The sequence below is a fragment of the Pan troglodytes genome, chromosome 21 (assembly GCF_028858775.2).
Source record: "Pan troglodytes isolate AG18354 chromosome 21, NHGRI_mPanTro3-v2.0_pri, whole genome shotgun sequence".
NCBI classification, from domain to species: Eukaryota; Metazoa; Chordata; class Mammalia; order Primates; family Hominidae; genus Pan; species Pan troglodytes.
The window spans coordinates 53943161-53960436 of record NC_072419.2 but is presented as its reverse complement, the minus strand read 5'-3'; the positions used below and the strand labels follow the sequence as shown (position 1 = coordinate 53960436).

The window sequence follows — 17276 nt, the reverse complement described above, 5'->3', positions numbered from 1 at the left end:
GTTCATCCAGGTAGCTCTGTTCTTTTTCACTGCTTTATAATCCCATTGTATATCTTCTCCTAGGAATGGAGGTTAATGGTAGCTTTATTTTTAAAAAAGTTTAACCACGGCCAAACAGGCATATAGTTCTAAGACGAAGTAGTGAAGATGAGTCTGTTATGAAGAGCAACGGTGGCTTCCCACCCCACCCCACTGGCGGGTGGCAGCAAGTGTCCACCACTGGCAGTTCCATCTCATTCTCATGCCATTTCCTGACTTGACCCCTTCAGGCCCTGACTGTTGATGTCAGGGTACAGAGCTTTGCACCATTTTTAGATCCATTGTAAATTACCTTTGTCATTTTAAGAACTTTTGTAATACCTTTATATCACGTTCCAAAACTATAGCAGCAGCTCTTTGATTTATATAACATATATTATTTTTATGTAATAAATTCTGTAGAGCCCCCTTATACAATTTTTACTCCCCAAAATTAATCCATAAATAATATTCAAGGAGCAATATATAAAGAAGCAAGTAACTTTCTCCGCTTCTCTCCTCTTCCCAGTCTTCAGTCAGCATTTTGATATCCTTCCAGATTTTTCCTTGATGCTCAAAAATATATGAGGTTAGAGTTTGGTTTCTCCTCTTCACCTTCCCTTCCCTCTGCCCCCACAAAAAATAGAATGTTTCCGAGTTTGACTCTGTTGCTTGCTCTTACCCTTAACCATGTATCTTGGACAACTTTACACATGCCTTTTTAATGTCTGCACAGCATTGCATAGTATGGAAGCAATGCCACCAGGTGTGTTGGCTCATGCCTTAATACCTACACTTTGGGAGGCTGAGGCAGGAGGATTGCTTGAGACCAGGAGTTGAAGATCAGCCTGGGCAGCCACTTGCTAGCTGTATCTACTTGGGCTAACCACTGTTAGATACTCAAGACTCTGTCTGTAGAGACCCTGTCTCTACAAAATAAGAATAAAAATGAAAAATTAGCTGGGTGTGGTGGCACATGCCTATAGTCCTAGCTACTTAGAAGGCTGAGGCAGGAGGATCACTTGAGCTGAGGACCTCAGGGTTACACTGAGCTATGATTGTGCCACTGCACTCCAGCCTGACAGAGCAAGACCTTGTCTCTAATATGTATGTGTGTGTATAATATATATACATGCATACTGTTAAACATATATCCTCCTGCTGGTCACTGCAATGTTTTTGTTTTATAAACAATATTGCAGTGGCCATTCTTGTGCATATGGATATAGTGGATGAGTGTACCTGAAAGAGTGTCTGTAGATGTATGAATACATCATGGTATGTATATATGTTGTATACTTCAGGGTGGAAGCTGTAGACGCCTCTTCACCTTTTTTTCTTGAAAATAATCACTTTTTGAAAGTAATTGTTTTGGGCAGAGCTGCTTTCTAGCAGAGGGTATATTTCAAGAAGTCATTACCTTGAAGAAAGATTAGCAGCTAAATATTTACTAAATTCAGGAAGAGTTGTATGGGTGCTGTGGCTCACGCCTGTAATCCCAGCACTTTGGGAGGCCAAGGTGGGAGGATCCCTTGAGCCTGGGAGATGGAGGCTGCAGTGAGCCATGATTTCACCACTGCACTCCAGTCTAGGCAATGGAGCAAGACCATTGCTCCATTTTTTGCTCCATGACCAAAAAAAAAATTAAGAGTATAGGCAAACCTCAACTTCTTAGCTGAGCCTTTAAAGCCTCCAGTTCTGGCCATTTACTTTTCCTCCAACTCTTCTCTCCTCTTGCCCAATATGTAAGTCAGTTCCTTATTTTCCTGGAGACATTACTGCATCCCCATCCCTTTTTTGTGTGTGTGCTGCTCCTTATATCATTTCTGCATTTTACCCTCTGACATTTTATCCTCTTTCCAAGGAGCCAGTTGCCATCTGCCCTCTTTTCTATTTTTAGAGCACATGGCAAGCACATTCCTGCCTCAGACCCCGTTATCTCTGCCTGGAACTCTTCCCTGGATCAGTGATTCTCAATCCTGAATACCCATTAGAATCCCCTGGGGAGTTTTTTAAAAGTCTGATACCTGGGCCAAACCACAGGCCAATCCAACCAGAATCTCTGGGGGCGGGCCCAGGTATCAGTAAGCTCTCCAGGGGATTCTGGCAAAATCCAGTGATACATATCTTCCTATGCCCAGCTCCTTCTCATCATTCAGGTCTCAACTCAAATGTCACCTCCTCAGAGAGGACCTCCCTGACTGCCCCAGCTAAAATATGCCCCTCACCTCAGCTCCCAGTTACTCTTTGTTACATCTCTCTGTTTTATGATATTTCCTTCATCTGTCATAACTTTTAACTACCTTGGTTCTTTATTTATACATGTGTCTGCTCCTGCCCCAGTGTAGGCACCCCAGGAACTTAGGGATATACCCACCCTGCATGACAGTGTCCCCAGAGCCTTGAAAAAACTTCAGACTTAGGAGCCAAGACTATGTAGTGCTGGGTCCAACATTTACTAGCTGTGTGCCATTGGGCAATTTACTTAGCTTCTCTGTGCCTTAATTTCCTGTTCTGGAAAATAAGGATTATCATCATACGTACTTTCTATAGTTATGTCAGAATTAAGCGAGCAAATACAGGTAAACACAGAACAGTCCTTGGCACATCGTAAGCACTCAATAGTGTTAGCTATTATTCTTTTAATATCTTTTTTTTTTTTTTGAGTCAGAGTCTTGCTTTGTCACCCAGGCTGGAGTGCAATCATGCAGTCGTGGCTCACTGCAGCCTCCACCTCCTGTGTTCAAGTGATTCTCCTGCCTCAGCCTTCTGAGTAGCTGGGCTACAGGTGTTTACCACCACGCCTGGCTAATTTTTGTATTTTTAGTAGAGATGGTGTTTCACCATGTTGGACAGGCTGGTCTCAAACTGACCTCAGGTGATCTGCTCACCTCAGCCTCCCAAAGTGCTGGGATCACAGGTGTGAGCCATCCCACCCAGCCTATTTTAATATCTATCTAAAGTGATCTATTGCAATTCCTGCCCTGTTCTCCTTATCCACTTCTCTGCTTTATCTCCAATTAGCTTAGCACCATTTGCATCATTTGTCTGGCATTTCATTTATTTTACTTGCTTATTTCTTGTCTGTCTGCTCCCTAGACTGTCAGCTCCAGAAGGGCAGAAATTGTTTTGTTCACTGTTGTGTCCCCAGTGCCTAGCAGGGTGCCTGGCACGTAGTGGACACCAGTATGAATACCTGGCTCCTCACCTGTTCTCCTCTCTCTCCCCACCCCCCAGGATTACCTCACAGACCTCATCACCAATGACAGCGTGAGCTTCTTCCGCACGTCCAAGAAGATGTACCCGCACAGGCCAGTCCTCATGGTCATCAGCCATGCAGCCCCCCACGGCCCTGAGGATTCAGCCCCACAATATTCACGCCTCTTCCCAAACGCATCTCAGCACATGTAAGCCTCAGCACTCTGCCTGCCAGAGGCACTGCTTAGCATGAAGGGGGAGGGTCAGGCTTTAGCAACAGTACTGTCACCACCATGACTTCGCTGTGCCTCCTCTCTAATCCTCCTGCTTTAAAGACCCCAAGAACATACTGCTTGTCCATGGTGAAACTGGGATGCAACTCCAGACAGCCTGGGCAACAGACCAAGGCAGGAGAATTTTTAACTTGGGATACACGGCCTCCCACCAAGAGGTGTGTGGATGGAATTGCGTAGAATAGGTTTCCTTTTAATGCCATGTGTATTTTATTTAAGACATCTAAAAACATTCTTTTGAGGAGGGGGTCTATAGTTTTACCAGACTAATTATTTGCCACCATTTATTGAGCTGTGGGCTATGTAGCAGGTGCTGTGCTAAGCCCTTGGCATTATGTCCAGTCCCTGAATACTCACAATGACCCTTGGTGTACCAGTTATCTATTGCCATGTAACAAATCATCCCAGAATCTAGCAACTTAAAACAACAAACACAAATTATCTCACGGTGTCTGTGAGTCAGGAATCTGGGAGTGGCTGTTCTGAGCTTCTGGCCCAGGGTCTCCTGAGGTTGCAATCAAGGTGTCAGCTGGGGCTGCAGTCACCTGAGGCTTGACTGGGGCTCAGTCCCATGGCTGGGTCTTGCCACAGGAGCCTCTGTCCATAGGGTGTTTGAGTGTCCTCACAACATGATAGCTGGCCTCGCGCAGAGCAAATGATCAGAGAGAGAGTAAGGCCAAGAAGGAAGCCACAGTGTCTTTTACAACCTAATCTCGGAAGTGGCCCCATCACTGTGCCACATTCTATTGGTCACACAGACCGGTCCTTCTACAATGTGGAGGGTCTGCACAGGGGTGTGAAGGCCAGGAAGTAGAGATTATCAAGGGCCATCTTGGAGGCTGCCTGTCACACTTGGTATTCCCATTTTACAGATGAAGAAACTGAGGCATAGAGAGGTAAGGTAACTTACCTGAGGTCACCCAGCTCTAAGTGGCAGAGCCAGGATTCAAGTCCAGCCCCCCACTTCTGCTTCCCATGCCTCTGCCCACCCCTGTAGTACTCTATCCAGCTGGCTGGGAAACTTCCTGGAAAGTTCTCCTGCTTCTCTCTGCCTCAGACCACCCCCTGCTTAGCAGTGACTCAGCAGCCCTTACTGTGACATTCTGGGACTGCAAGGATGGGGTGGTTTGGAATCTGCCTGAATATTCAGGGTGTTTAGCTTCATTACAATCTGAATACATTGCCCTCCTCAAGCCTCTCCTGTAATTACTTTTTGACAGACCTCGAAGCAGCTCAGAGAGGGTACCGAAGGCACTGTTCACCTTCCCATCCCCTGATCTCCGGGGAGGAGGCTTTGACAGAAGATGATGAGCTGGGTCCCAGGGGCTGCAGCATTGCTGCTGTGCACATCTGTCTGGCTCCCCCTCCAAACCCAAGCCCACTCCTCTCCACCCAAGAAGGCCAGCCTCTCCCAGCAGCTGGCACCCCGCCCTACCCCCACTTAGAACTCATCCCTGCAGGGGGTGGAGGCCACTCAGCCCTGTGTAAGGGAGAAGCCGTGGGTGAGGGAAGGGACGCTTTGCTTCGGCAGCATCTCTAAAAGAGGTGCCGGCTTCACCCCAAACAGCAGTGAGCGGTGCCGGAATTTCATGATGAAATTGTTTGGCATTGCCTGCTGGTTTATTTTCCCTTTGAAATGAAAATTACAGAAATTGAAAATGAGCAGTGTCTGCTCTTATGTGGAGAAGCCCCCTTTGCCTTCTTAGGGGCATGTTTGGAAGGCTGTCTCATCTCTGGAGTATAATCATTTCCGAAAGAAACCAAAAAAGAGATAGTCCTACAGCTAGGATGTTAAATGATGACAGTCAAGAAGGGGTGGAGAGGGGACAGAGCCGGGGCGCACGGTTAGAGCACTGGATCTTTCTGTTAGGGGTCTCCTATCCCATTTCTCCCCTAGAAAGCCGGCACATGCCCTTTCCTGGGGCAGGCCTTGTGTACTCTGGCAAAAGTTGGTAGATGGTGGTACCATCCACCCTGCAGACCCCAGGGCCCTGCACCCTCCCCATGCACCCCCACACACACACAGTCACATACATACAGACACACACAAAGACATGCAAATACACACAGGCACACAGAGACATACCACACAAGCAGACACACACAATGAAACACATACAAGCCTGGGCAACTTAGTGAGACTCTGTCTCTACAGAAAATTTAAAATCAGCCAGGGGTGGTGGTGCACGCCTGTAGTCCCAGTTACTGGAAAGGCTGAAGCAGAAGGATCACTTGGGCCCAAGAGGTCGAGGCTGCAGTGAGCTATGATTGCGCCACTACACTCCAGCCTGAGTGACAGAGTGAGACCCTGTCTCGAAAAAAAAAAAAACACACACACATGCAGACACACAAAAATACACAGTTACAGACACACACAAAGACAAACACACACGCAAACGAAGACATAGGCAGAGATACAAAGATACACACAGGCGTGCCCACAGACACAGCCTACCAGCCCTCAGAGCTTCCCTTCAAAGGGCGCTGATTGTGGCTTCAAGGGCTTTGGGGCGAGGGATGTTGGGGCTGCTGCTGATGGCCCCAGACACACAGTGGAGGGGCTGTGAGGACACCACCACCTTCCCGCCATTTCCCCAGCAGAAGGGAAGGGGGATGGTCTTCTTCACGCCCTTTTGTGAACGCACCAGATATTCCTCGGATGCTGGAGGAGGTGAAGTTTTCAGATGTTTGTTGAACAGGCAGCTGGGTCCATGGGAAGATGCCAACATCCTCCCTGGGGGAGCCTGGCTTGACACAGGCAACCAGCGAGCTGGCGTCGACCCCAAGCACCACCCGGCTCTGCTGCCTTCTGGCCTCAGTGTCCTTCTCCAAAAGCGCTCTCTCCGAGCCGGGGCTGCAGAAATCATCATCCTCTGAACAAAGTCACCCCTCACTGTTCTCGAGGGCCGACGTCAGCCTACCTTCTCATGGATTCAGGGATGATTGCTGAAAATTGCATCCTGGAATCCGGGCCCTTGGGCCTGCGGGACCAATTTTCCCACACGCTCGCCGCTCTGAGAGCGTCCCTGTCCGAATGCTGCCCCCAGCAGCCCCCTTTCAGTTCCTCGGTGGGAGAGATCTGAGAGGGGAGCTGAGCTTGTTCCTGGGAATGTTCTACATGGCGGGTCAGGCCCTGAGACGGCAGAGCCAGCCCACAGGAGAGCCTGGCCGTTCTGTAATGAAAGGAAGCGTGGACCCTGATGGATTCAGTGCCGCGAGGCTGCAGATCAGCCAGGGGCTGAGAAAGCCGAGTCCAGGGGAGCCTTGGAGACAGTGACTCACCTCCCACCTTACATAGCAACGGTGTCCACAGCTGCCAAGCTACCCCAGCGGCAGCGTCACAATTTCTGCCCCGGACGATTGTGATATCTGAGACGCTGCTGAAGTCCCGACGTACCAGGCCAGAGGGAGACATGTCTGTGCCCCTCTGACCAGGCTTGTTTTTCCTCCTCTTCTTCGCGGGAGCTCCTTGCCCCCAGAACACCCACTGTGAAAAGCAGTGGAAACTCACCCTTTACTTCAGCCTTGACTGGGAAGAGAGGCCAGATTTGCAGAGAACCTGGCCTTCAAGAACCATCAGGCCCAGGGCGAGGAAGCCCACGTTTTGTGAGGCCTTAAACAGTGCCTCCTGTCAATGGTGCACCCCACCCAGGAGACTCCCCCATGCTGCGGTTTTCAGTAGCTCGGAGCCAGGGGCCCGGCATAAACTGAGGTGACAAGGAGGTGCTCTTGGTTTGCTCACAATATTTCCTCTGGTTTTGGTTTAATCTCCCATTGACTAACCAGGAAATAGGATCAGAGAAGTTTGGGGACCTGCCCGCTGTCTCACGGAGTGAGTGACAGACCCAGTGTACCTGACTTCTGCCGTGGAGTCACTCGTGATTACTAATGACAAAGGGACACACCAATGATAACCTCTCCCAAGCAGTCGTCACGCACTGGCCATGGTTAGAAGGGTTCCCCTTACAGCCTCTCCCTCAGTGCTCACAACCTTCCTGGGAACTGGCACTGTCTGTATTCTCCTTGGATAGGAAATGAGGGAACTGATGCCTTGGGAGGGGACTAACTGGCCAAAGACAGAACTGGGGCTCGAACCCCAGCAGCTGGTATAGCCAACCACTGCCATGATATCATCATAGATACCTGCTTGGGGTCCCTCCATCCCTCACATCACAGGTGCTCAGACAGAACTTTGCCCAACACACTCCTGCTGCACGATTAAGCAGCATGCCAGATGCAGTGGCTCATGCTTGTAATGCCAAAACTTTGGGAGGCCAAGGTGGGTGGATCACCTGAGGTCAGGAGTTCAAGACCAGCCTGGCCAACGTGGCAAAACCCCATCTATACTAAAACTACAAGAATTAGCCAGGTGTGGTGACACAAGCCCGTAGTCCCAGCTACTAAAGAGGCTGAGGCAGGAGAATCACTTGAACCCAGGAGGCAAAGGCTGCAGTGAGCTGAGATCCCACCACTGCACTCCAGCCTGGACCACAGCAAGACTCCATCTCAAAACAAAGAGGCCAGGCGCAGTGGCTCATGCCTGTAATCCCAACACTTTGGGAGGCCAAGGTGGGCAGATGACGAGGTCAGGAGATCGAGACCATCCTGGCTAACATGGTGAAACCCCATTTCTACTAAAAATACAAAAAAATTAGCCAGGTGTGGTGGCACGTGCCTGTAGTCCCAGCTACTTGGGAGGCTGAGGCGGGAGAATCACTCAAACTGGGAGGTGGAGGTTGCAGTGAGCTGAGATCGCGCCCCTGCACTCCAGCCTGAGCGACAGAGCGAGACTGTCTCAAAAAATAAAAAAGAATGTGGCATGTCCCAAATGTGCACATTCAGGTGCCTTCCTCACAATTCTGGCCTTACACATAAAACTATGACTTATTTCATTTTTAAATCCATTTCTATTATTTCAAACTAAAATCTATTGCAAAAGGATATTCCGTGGTCCTACCTTAACCACAATAGCTGCCACCTGCCATTCACCAAAGGTAACTGCCATCTACCAATAATAGGTACAAGGCACACAAAGCAATGCTATGGAATTTGAGTTGGGTACTGGTTCCCGATGAAGGCTCTGAACTTGACTTTCTTCCCTTTTTTCAAAAGGAAGACGAGCAAAGTCTAGAGAGGTGTTAAAGAAACACTAGCACCAAACAGACTTTGCCCTGAGAGAGCCGACAAGGGACTGGCTGTCTCACTTTGTCACTCAAGGTCACTGAATGCTGTGCCTCTTAGGAGCTTCCCAAGTGCACACTTCACACATGGAGAAATGCTGAAACAGAGTTTGGATAAGCCCCTGACATGCCAATGTCCCCTTTCCCACCAGGAGATCACACCTGGCCCTGGGCTGCAGACACAGCACAGGGTGGCTGCTCATCCGGGCGGGTCTGGCGGGGGCCAGGCAGGGTCCAGGCTGTCCCTGGGTTTGACCGATGTGTATGTCCTTGCCCACCAGCACGCCGAGCTACAACTACGCGCCCAACCCGGACAAACACTGGATCATGCGCTACACGGGGCCCATGAAGCCCATCCACATGGAATTCACCAACATGCTCCAGCGGAAGCGCTTGCAGACCCTCATGTCGGTGGACGACTCCATGGAGACGGTAGGCGCCCGCTGCATGCCTCTTGGTGGGCGTGGCTCCGAACCCCCAGCCAGGCCAGGGCCGAGACCTCCTGGCCCTTCAGGGTTTTCCTGGAGGAATAGAAATCAAAGGCAGAATGAAGAGGCCCCATGTGCTAGACCTGGGGAACAGCTTGGAGCAATCCAGACAAAAGCCTCTTCCTTCATGAAACATTTTCTAGATCTGTGCTGCCCAATACGGTAACCATATATGCTAGTTATATTTTTTCCTGCTATTTACATTTTTGAACACATTTATTGGGATGTAATTCACATACCATACAATTCCCCCAATTAAAGTGTGCAATTCTGTGGTTTTAATATGCCCAGAGTTGTATAACCATCACCACATCCATGTTAGGACATTTTTCTTACCCCAAAGAGAAACCTCACAGCCCTTAGTCATCGCCCACTAAATCTCCCTCACCCCCAGCCCCAGACAACTGGTGATCTCTTTCTGTCTCTATAGATTTGGTGTTCTGCACACTTCCTATAAATGGAATCGTACACGCTGTGGCCTTCCGTGCCCAGCGCCTTTCTTTCACTTAGCGCCACGTGTTCAAGCTTCACCCCTGGTGTCGCATGAATCAGTCCCCCTCATTCGCTGTTATTGCTGAATAATATCCCATTGTATGGGTATTGTCACATTTTATTTAGCCATGGCTATTTAAACTGAATGCAGTAACATTATAAAGTCAGTTCTTCTGTCACACAAGCCTCATTTCACGTGCTCAGTAGGTTCGTGTGGCTGGAGCCAATATGTGTCCATATCGGACAGTGCAGACATTAACACGGCCACCAATGCAGAAAGTTCTGCCACACGGCGCCCTTCCAGATCGCAAGATCCTGCCATAGGCTGCAGCCCAAGTTTCACTCATTCATTCATTCACCCGACAGCATTATTGAGTGCCAGTGTACGTGGGATACAGCAGGCAGGGAACAAAATGACAAAAGTGTCTGCCCTAATGGAGGCAGCATGCCAAGGCAGGGACACAGATGATCCAAAGATAAGTAAAAGAGATGGATGCCAAGAAGGGCCATGAAGAACCGTGGAGGGGAGGGCGGGCCAGGGGTGACAAGAGGCAGGAAGGTGCAGTGACAAAGGGGACAGCCCCTGGAAAAGTTGAGCAAAGACCTGAAGCAGGAGAGGGACGGGGCCTGAGATCTCAAGCGCCTGTCACCCCGGGTCGGAGACGGGTCAGGCACCCAGTCCCCACTGTCCCTTGCCTCCTCGCCTGTGTTGCAGATTTACAACATGCTGGTTGAGACGGGCGAGCTGGACAACACGTACATCGTGTACACCGCCGACCACGGTTACCACATCGGCCAGTTTGGCCTGGTGAAAGGGAAATCCATGCCATATGAGTTTGACATCAGGGTCCCGTTCTACGTGAGGGGCCCCAACGTGGAAGCCGGCTCTCTGTAAGTGTGTCATCCCCCAGGGACCCAGGGAGGCCCCTGGGCCCAGCTCAGGGCTTCAACCGTGCAGCCCAAACCCAAGCCCACCCTGGGTGGCACACAGTTTTCGCAGATGTACCCCAGGGCCAACGGAAAGCAATTATGTCATGCATGTTATATCCCTCTGCTGGGGAAGGAGAGGCCAGGAGCTGTTAGCACCTGTGGAAACAGGTGTGGTGGGGCTGTATGCCAGGAAATCCAGGGAGCTGGGCTGTATACGTGTGTGCGCGCACATGCATGTCAGCAGCGGGTGGGAATGGTGCTTGGATTTCTGTTCTGGGCTGGGCAGTCATTGGGCCTGGAGGTTGTCAGGGAGGAACCCCGGACCACAGCACAGGCAGCTGGTTGTCAGCTGGGATCAGCTGAGCCAACTCTGGGCAGCAGCACAAAGGGAAATGCTCTTCCCTCCCATCCTTCCTGGAGGACCACGTGGGCCGCAGCCCTCAGCCAGCCATTCTCCTTGGGCTAACCTTTGAGATGACACGTTCTGGCAGCGAACATGCTGCGTCTGGGGCAGGGGAGCGGACAGGCCGCTGTTCATGGCAGCAGCTTCCTTGGATCGGCTGGGATATTATGGAGACTGGCTTAAATGGGGTTTTTGAAAAGCAGATGTGTTGCTATTAAGACTGTCATTTGGTCTGCCTTCTGCTCATGCCCAGATGTGGGAACACACACCCAGCACTCACACAGGGCTGGCTGCAGAATTCCTCCTGAAAAGGCGTTGACAGTGCAGTGTGGAATTCCAGACTGACATGTTCCCACTGCCTTGGACATTTTGCGAGAATTCCAGGAGGCAGGCTGCATGAGTTCAAGGCTAGAAAAAGTGATGACTGACTGTTGACCTTATCAGATCACGCCCGTCTTTGGCTCTTAGCGTCCCCATTGGACTAAGAGCTGTAATAACGACAGTCCACACGTATGGAGTGTCTACTCTTCAGGGCCTGGTCTAAGAACTACATAATAATTCATTGCAAGCCGGGCCCTGTGGCTCATGCCTGTAATCCCAGCACTTTGGGAGGCCCAGGTGGGCAGATCATTTGAGGTCAGGAGTTCAAGACTAGCCTGGCCAACATGGTGAAACCCTGCCTCTACTAAAAATACAAAGATTAGCTGGACATGGTGGCGTACACCTGTAATCCCAGCACTCAGGAGGCTGAGGCAGGAGAATCGCTTGGACCTGGGAAGCGGAGGTTGCAGTGAGCCAAGATCATGCTACTGCACTCCAGTCTGGGCGACAGAGTGAGACTCCATCTCAAAAAAAATTAATAATTCATGTCAGCATCACAACAGCCCTGTGACGTGGATGCTCATAGTAGCCCCATTTTACACCCAAGGCCACTGAGGCACAGAGAGGTTAAGTTGCCTGAGTTTACAGCAAGTAAGGGAAGGGGCTGGGGCTTGAAGCCAGGCAGTCTCTATTCCCATCTGCCACACCTCTCAGAAACTTCAAACCATCTCTGTGAACAGAAAGAATCTGACCCACTGAGGGCTCTACAAACACTGACACTGGGGGTTTGGTCAGCCTCGGAATCTGTGATCTGACTCATAGGGCCCAAAACCACATCCCACATGGTCAAGAAAAAGAGAGTGCTCATGTCAGGTTTGGGACCAAAGACACACAGTATCTGTCAGCCAGGACTCCTTTGGTTGCAAGCAGAAATGACCTTTGAACCAGATAAGGCATATAAGATAAAAGGAACACAGTAAATATAGTTACTGAAAAGTCCATGCACAGCTCCAGCCTCAGGCATGGCTGGATCCAGCAGTCTTACAATGCCATTGGAAAGCTCTCATTTCTTATCTCTCAGTCCCACTTCCGCTGAATTGGCTTCATTCTCAGGCGGGTTTTTCTCCTTGTGGCAGGGTCAGCAGCTCCAGATTTTCAGCCATCCTGTTTAGGAAGCCAAACTGCTTTGAACAGAAGACCTGAGGCTGACTCCCACTGGCCTGACTTAGGTCACGTGTCCTTCCCTGAACCATTCACTGTAGCCAGAGGTGACAGAAACCCTTGAGTAACCAGGCTGAGTGCATTGGGCAGGGGACTCTGAATGGGGCCAGGTAGTTCCTACAGAATTAGAAGCTGTGACACAGAGCAAGGCATTGGTGCTGGCCAGGAGAAGCAACCACTGTCCTCCTTCCCCTGAGCCTGGGGGAGCGGGACCACTGGACAAGCTCAGCCCCATCAGCTGCCGGTTGCTGGGTTCTGCAGAGCGCCCATTGCTCGGCAGTCTTCCCAGCTCCCTCGCCTCTGGATTCAGTTGTAGCGCCTCACGCTGGCCTTCGAGCCCCCCATGACACAGCCCCATCTTCAGCAGCTGCACACATGCTTGGCAGCCTGCCCGATGTTCACAGGGCACTGGATTGGGGAGAGATGAGGGGTTAAAGATGACGGAAACCCTAGGACCCAGGCCCTGCCCTGGTCCCCAGGGAACTAGCGGGGAAGGCACTCAGATGCTCTGACGGGACTGTCCACCATTCAACAGGTCCTGGGTCCTGTACTGGGCACACCCCTTAAGTCCCTTACCCTACATTGGGAATGCCATCAGCCAGAAACAAGAGCCAGGAGAGGTGGCTCATGCCTGTAATCCCAGCACTTTGGGAGGCTGAGGCGGATGTATCACCTGAGGTCAGGAGTTCAAGAGTAGCCTGGCCAACATGGTGAAACCCCACCTCTACTAAAAGTACAAAAATTATGGGTGTGCTGGCACATGCCTGTAATCCCAGCTACTCGGGAGGCTGAGGCATGAGAATCGCTTGAACCCAGGAGGTGGAGGTTGCAGTGAGCCAAGATCATGCCACCACACTGCATCCTGGGTGACAGAGCAAGACACCTCTCAAAAAAAGAAACAGGAGCCAGGAAAGGTGGCAGATGTATGGGAATTCACTTAGCCAATATTTACTGAGTAGCTCCTCTGTGTTCTAAGGGTATAAGTCCTGGAGATACAGAAGTGACCACCTGAGCCAGCCTTCCTGCAGCTTAGAGTCTAACTGGGCAATAGACAATAAGCCAGAGAAATAAGTAAATTATATAGCATATGAGATGGTGATAAGTCTTCAGGAGAAAGATAAAGCAGGGAGGGTGGGGAGGGGGCGCAGTTCTGAATAGGGTCCTCAGGAGGGGCCTTGTGTTGGGTATCTGTGCTGCAGAACAAACTGCCACAAACTCAGCAGCTTAAGACAACACACATGTACAAACTTACAGTGTCTGAGGGTCAGAAGCCTGGGCCTAGCCCTGCAGGGTCGTCTGCTTAGGCTGAAATCAAGGTGCCGGCCAGGGCTGTGGTCTCATCCAGAGGCTTGACTGGGGAGCATCTGCGTCCCTGCTCACGGGGCAGGTCAAGTGCAAGCAGAGGACTTGAACCCATGCAGTCTGCCTCCCAAACTGCTCACAGTCTAGCTGCTGATTTAGAGTGGCTTGCTTCTTCAAAGCCAGCAAGGGGAGAAAGAAACCAGAGCCAGACTGCTAGCAGGATAGTAGTTGACTATCTCATAACACAACCACGGGAGTGACAGCCCATCACCTTCACAACCCACTGGTTGGCAGCAGGTGCAGGTTGGTCCACACCCAAGGTGAGGGGGTCACATTAAGGTGTGATCACCAGGGACAGGGATTCTGGGGACCACTGAGGCCTGTCACGGGCCTCCTTGGTCATAGAGCAAAGAACTAAAGGGGTGAGGGACGGTGGCCCCTGATCTCCAGGGAAAGGACATTCCAGGCAGAGAGGATGGTAAAGAAGAAGGCCCTGAGGCTGCACTGTGCCTGGGCTGTCAAGGAACAGCGAGGAGCCAGTGTCTGCCCCAGAGGTTCAGGGGAAGGGTTCGGGAAGGGCCAGGGTTTCGGCTGGCTGTAAAAGGGGGGTCGCCTTCGCTCAGGAAGTGGGGACAGGAAGGGCAGGAGGGGGACAGGGTGAGGCTGTCAGCTCACAGCATGGCATGAGCTGAGACACAGAAACTAAGGGGGGGCGAGCACAGAGTGGGGGTTCAGCTGAATCTGGGCCGCAGAGGGGAGCTGCTGAGGTTGAGGTGCCAGACTGCAGCTTCCATACCTGCAGATGTCAGCCTCCCACAAACTGCTGCCCACCTACCGCTCCCCACCCCCCGCGCGAGGCTGAGGCACCACCACCTGAGTGACTGAGTCCCCGATCTCCTGCCTCCCCCAGGAATCCCCACATCGTCCTCAACATTGACCTGGCCCCCACCATCCTGGACATTGCAGGCCTGGACATACCTGCGGATATGGACGGGAAATCCATCCTCAAGCTGCTGGACACGGAGCGGCCGGTGAATCGGTGAGGACGGAGCAGGGCAGGTGTTGAGGGGGCCGGGACGTTGACCTGCGGGAACTCAGAGCAAAACCCTGTGGGTCTAGAACGTGGGGTCTCCAAGGGTCGGGAGCTGGGGTTCTCAGGTCCCGCCATGCCAACCACTTACCTGCTGTGGGAGAGAAGCATGGTCCCCTCTCCGAGAGTCTGTCTTCCCATCTGGAATGTGGCCAAGGTGACCAGTTGGGGACCTTCTCTGAGCTAAAATTACCCAAAGCTTGAAATGATAGCAGCAGTGATGGTAGGAGTTGGCGCTAACTGCACGGCGCTTGTGTGTGAGGCCCTATTCTAAGTACTGTGCAGGGAAATCTAGGAATTTGATTCTCACAGTAATCCAGCGAGGTGGACATTATCATCATCCCCATTTTACCAGTTTGGAATCTGAATCCCAAAGCGATTGAGTGACGTGTCAGAGGTATCCCAGCAAGTCTGGATGTAGCTCTGGGAATTCAGATGCTGACTCACCACGCCCCATAACTTTAATGCTGGAGGGTGTGATGGGAACATATTCCTAGGTGTCCAGAGAGGCAGAATAGGAACCGTGAGGGTGAGCAAGTCAGACAGGTGGGAGGTGGGCTGAGTCAGGGCGGGGAGGCTGGTGTGGCCACAGCGACATCTGGTGGCCAGCGCTCTTAACAGCCACCAGGTTCCTGGCCTCCAGGTGCTACTTCAACTCCTGGCTTGCACCTCTGGCAGCGGAGCCCTTCCCCTGTGGCCTCCCAGAGGCTCCAGCCAGGCGAGCACTGTGTGCCCACATCTGGCTGCCCTGTAGGGGGACCGTGTCCATTGAGGCTCCTCCCCTGACTGTGAGGCCAGGCAAGCTGTAATGGTATAAAATGGACATGTTTGGGGACACTGGCCTGGGAGCCAGGACACCTGGGGGTCAGGGGACAGGGTGGAAGCTTCCCCTCTCAGCTTCAGAGTCCCCATCTAGGAAATGGAAATGACCAGGTGGCACTGGATGAAACATACAAATTTCATACATGCAACTGCAAAGCACCAAAGAAGAAAATACTCCCAAAACCCAATGCAATTAACCTGACGTCAAGGCAACCACTGCGCCTGACACTGAGCTCAAGACAGAGCTCAAGACGCCGAACCACTGCGCCTGACGCTGAACTCGAGACAGAGCTTGTCTAGCGCTGGGGGAGTTGCTGGGCTTCCTGGGAGGGGCTTGAGATGTGCGTGCGCGCGCGCACACACACACACACACAGTTACTTGGGTGGGATTTACAGTGATTTTGACCTGGGTCATTTCTACCGTGTGTGTCTCCAGACCCAAGTCTCTGGGGAAGGGGTGGCTCAACTCAGAGGAGGGTGGGCAATGCTCCAGTGCCCAGCTGGGCACGCTCACCACAATTGCTGTCCAGGCTGACCGTAAACCAAGGCTGACTCCTGGTGCCGTCCCTGCTCCTGGGGGAACAGGGGGTCGTGGGAAGCCCTCATGTTGCTGAGAAGCAGGAGCCGTGCTTTTTTCCAGGTTTCACTTGAAAAAGAAGATGAGGGTCTGGCGGGACTCCTTCTTGGTGGAGAGAGGGTGAGTGCCGGGTCCTGGGAGGGACACCCCTGCCCACCTCCCTCCCTCTGCCCAGGAAGCTTCTGTAGCCCCACCGCATCATGCTATTCAGGAGCTGCCCATGGCTCTGAAGTTGGTCCAAAGGCCCCTAAACACAAAGCCCATTCACTGCTCCTATAGACACAGAATTGGGGTCTGAGGTCACGTGTACCCTTTTGGCATGCTTTGTCCAGCCTCTACAATGTCTTCAATTTATTTAATTTATTGCCAACTCATGCAATTTGGGAAGTTTCTTATAAAATTCCAATGTCTTAAGTTTCCTAAACATCAGAAGACCCGGGCAGGTGGCCCTGCGCCCTCCACTGTGAGGAAAAGCCGGAGCCGAGGGGCACCCCTCTAGGTGGGCACGCATGCCTCCGGGGCTCCTCCAGAGCTGAGAGGCCGGCCCCGCGGCTCCTGCTCTCTGCCCCATAGCAAGCTGCTACACAAGAGAGACAATGACAAGGTGGACGCCCAGGAGGAGAACTTTCTGCCCAAGTACCAGCGTGTGAAGGACCTGTGTCAGCGCGCTGAGTACCAGACGGCGTGTGAGCAGCTGGGACAGGTAAGAAGGCTCCCTTCCCTCCCAACGGCTCCCCCTCCTGACTGCAGCCAGCCCTGACCTGCGAGGCTCTGAGAGCCGCTGAGCCAGCAGGGCCAGGGCCTCCCAACGGGTAGCCCTTTGCTGCCGTGTGATGCCCAAGATGTTGTTTGGTGGTGCAGGATGACGCTCACAATAAGTGATTCATTTCTCAGCAGCCTTTCGACACTGACCGTGTCAGAGGCCAAGTGTCCCATGGGTG

At 51.9% G+C, this 17276-nt stretch overlaps 1 protein-coding gene and 2 long non-coding RNA genes across 11 annotated transcripts in view; 1 reads left to right on the top strand and 2 right to left on the bottom strand.

The window, feature by feature from the left end:
• Positions 1-17276, top strand: part of SULF2 (sulfatase 2) — a 129793-nt gene that overhangs the window by 92964 nt on the left and 19553 nt on the right. For all 9 annotated transcript variants that reach the window (XR_010154266.1, XM_054675020.2, XM_016938080.4 and 6 more), the window contains exons 5-10: positions 3256-3425; positions 8971-9121; positions 10385-10560; positions 14757-14885; positions 16399-16455; positions 16909-17038. Coding sequence is in view for 8 of the 9 variants with exons in the window: in XM_054675020.2 (XP_054530995.1) it covers positions 3256-3425; positions 8971-9121; positions 10385-10560; positions 14757-14885; positions 16399-16455; positions 16909-17038 (813 nt within the window). In the remaining variant the exon portion in view is untranslated. The remainder of the gene's footprint in view (positions 1-3255; positions 3426-8970; positions 9122-10384; positions 10561-14756; positions 14886-16398; positions 16456-16908; positions 17039-17276) is intronic.
• LOC107970043 (uncharacterized) lies at positions 12198-14056 on the bottom strand. The gene is made up of 2 exons (XR_001712270.4): positions 13797-14056; positions 12198-12952 (listed from the first exon to the last, which is right to left on the bottom strand). It is a non-coding gene; the product is annotated as an uncharacterized LOC107970043 (long non-coding RNA).
• LOC134809181 (uncharacterized) lies at positions 14825-15662 on the bottom strand. The gene is made up of 3 exons (XR_010154267.1): positions 15384-15662; positions 15028-15077; positions 14825-14939 (listed from the first exon to the last, which is right to left on the bottom strand). It is a non-coding gene; the product is annotated as an uncharacterized LOC134809181 (long non-coding RNA).